The sequence below is a fragment of the Cherax quadricarinatus genome, chromosome 7 (genome assembly GCF_038502225.1).
Source record: "Cherax quadricarinatus isolate ZL_2023a chromosome 7, ASM3850222v1, whole genome shotgun sequence".
In the NCBI taxonomy this organism is placed as follows: Eukaryota; Metazoa; Arthropoda; class Malacostraca; order Decapoda; family Parastacidae; genus Cherax; species Cherax quadricarinatus.
The window spans coordinates 51,628,181-51,630,680 of NC_091298.1; the positions used below are offsets into that span (position 1 = coordinate 51,628,181).

The 2,500-nt window shown below is 43.7% G+C and overlaps 1 protein-coding gene across 8 annotated transcripts in view; it reads left to right on the plus strand.

Moving 5' to 3' along the window:
• Positions 1 to 2,500, plus strand: part of sim (single-minded) — a 649,835-nt gene that overhangs the window by 562,915 nt on the left and 84,420 nt on the right. For all 8 annotated transcript variants that reach the window (XM_070082428.1, XM_070082434.1, XM_070082426.1 and 5 more), the window contains one exon: positions 1,828 to 1,917. In XM_070082428.1, the coding sequence (XP_069938529.1) occupies positions 1,828 to 1,917 (90 nt within the window). The remainder of the gene's footprint in view (positions 1 to 1,827; positions 1,918 to 2,500) is intronic.

Genomic DNA, 2,500 nt, shown 5'->3' on the forward strand with positions numbered 1-2,500 from the left:
TTCCCTACTTGTATGTCTCATAACAATAAAAATGCTTTCAGATGAGCTGATGTAGGTAACAGCTCTTAGCTTGTCAATAAAGTTAGGAATCTTTAACCTGTAAATAGCTTGTCAATAAAGCTAGGGATCCTTAACCTAACTTTATCAAACCCTGTATAAAAAAAGAGGGGGAGGGAGAAAGAGAGAGAGGGGGAAGGAGAATGAGAGGGGGGAGGTAGAGATAGAGGAAGGCGGAAGAGTTGATGGGCGGAGGAAGGAAATAAAGTATTAAGGGAGGATGAAGGGATGGAGGGAGGAAAGGTACATAAGGGAGGAGAGGATTAATGGAGGAAGAAGGAATAAGGGAGATAGGTGATTGTAGGTAAAAGTATAAAGGGAGAGGGTGAATCAAGTGGGAAATGGGACATCAAACTAACATAGTTAAAAATTGATGACTATGACCCTGGCAACACAGGTGTGACCTTGGCAACAAGTGTGACCTTTCTGGCAGCACAAATATGACCTTGGCAACACAGGTGTGACCTTCCTGGCAGTAAAGGTGTGACTTTGGCAGCACAGGTGTGACCTTCCTGGCAGCACAGGTGTGACCTTCCTGGCAGTAAAGGTGTGACTTTGGCAGCACAGGTGTGACCTTCCTGACAGCACAGGTGTAACCTTCGTAACACACGTGTGACCTTGGCAACACAGGTGCGACCTTCCTTGGCAGCACTGGTGTGATTTTGGCAGCACAGATGTGACCTTGGCAACACAGGTGTGACCTTGGCAACACAGGTGTGACCTTGGCAACACATGTGTGACCTTCGCAGCACAGGTGTGACCTTGGCAACACGTGTGACCTTCGCAGCACAGGTGTGACCTTGGCAACACAGGTGTGACCTTGGCAACACAGGTGTGACCTTCGCAGCACAGGTGTGACCTTGGCAACAAAGGTGGTACATGTTTACTTGTTCTACCCTCCCCACATGGCTGCAGGATGACCCCCACGGGTTTACCGCTCTCTCCATGACTGTTATTAGGGTACCCGGCACCAGGAGCTAGAACCTACAGTGATCGGAGTAGTTTATGTATAAAAGAATACGAGCCTAATTTGTTGTGGAAGGGGGGATGGGGAGGGGGGAGAGTTAGGGGTGGGGGAGGGAGAATTTATATTAAAACACTGTTATTAGTAATATATATATATATATATATATATATATATATATATATATATATATATATATATATATATATATATTATTCGTGTCGAATAAGTAAAACTTGCAATTTTGGCTTAAATAGCAACGCTCTTCTTGCCGAATAAAGCAAGCGAAAATTTGTGTATGCAATAATTTCGCAAAAAATCATTCTGAACCTAACGAAAAAAATATATTTCATTGTGTTTATTATTAAATTCTTGTAAACTTTTCTAAAATATATTTAGTTAGATTAGGCTAAATTAAATTGCACTTGTTATAATAAGGTTAGGTAAGTTTTCTAAGGTTCTTTTAGTACAATATTAATAATTTTTACAATATTAATAATATTAATACAATATTAATAATATATCTTAAAATGTATAAGAAATTTTTTTTAGAAAGGACTTAATTTTAAATGAGTTCTTGCTAACTGACCAATTTTACCTATTCGACACGACACACACCCACACACACACACATCTACATATGGAAAAGAAAATAACCACAGGGGGAGTTGAATCATAGCTCCAGGTTTTTCATGTTGCAGTAATATATTCAGTGACACACGAAAGGCTGAGAGATATCATTCAACTGCCTCTGTAGTTATTGTACATAGTGATAGTTAATGTTGATATATATTACGTTCCTGCAGACTCTGGACGGGTTTATCTTCGTGGTGGCTCCTGACGGCAAGATTATGTATATATCTGAGACGGCTTCCGTACACCTGGGCTTGTCACAGGTGAGTGTCTGCCTAGTTGAGTGTGTTGTGTGTGTGTGTTGTGTGTTGTGTGTGTTGTGTGTGTGTTGTGTGTTGTGTGTGTTGTGTGTGTGTTGTGTGTTGTGTGTGTGTTGTGTGTGTTGTGTGTGTGTTGTGTGTGTGTTGTGTGTGTGTTGTGTGTTGTGTGTGTTGTGTGTGTGTGTGTTGTGTGTTGTGTGTGTTGTTTGTGTGTTGTGTGTGTTGTGTGTGTTTGTGTGCGTGTGTGTGTGTGCGTGTGTGTGTGCGCGCTCGCGTGTGTGTGTGCGCGCGCGTGTGTGTACGCGTGTGTGTGAGCGAGTGTGTGCGTGTGTGTGTGTGTGTGTGTGTGTGTGTGTGCGCGTGTGTGTGTGCGTGTGTGCGTGTGTGTGTGCGTGTGCGTGTGCGTGTGCGTGTGTGCGTGTGTGTGTGTGTGCGCGTGTGTGTGTGCGTGTGTGTGTGTGCGCGCGTGTGTGTGCGCGCGCGTGTGTGTGTGTGTGCGCGTGTGTACTCACCTATTTGTACTCGCCTATTTGTGGTTGCAGGGGTCGAGTCATAGCTCCTGGCCCCGCCTCTTCGCTGATTGCTA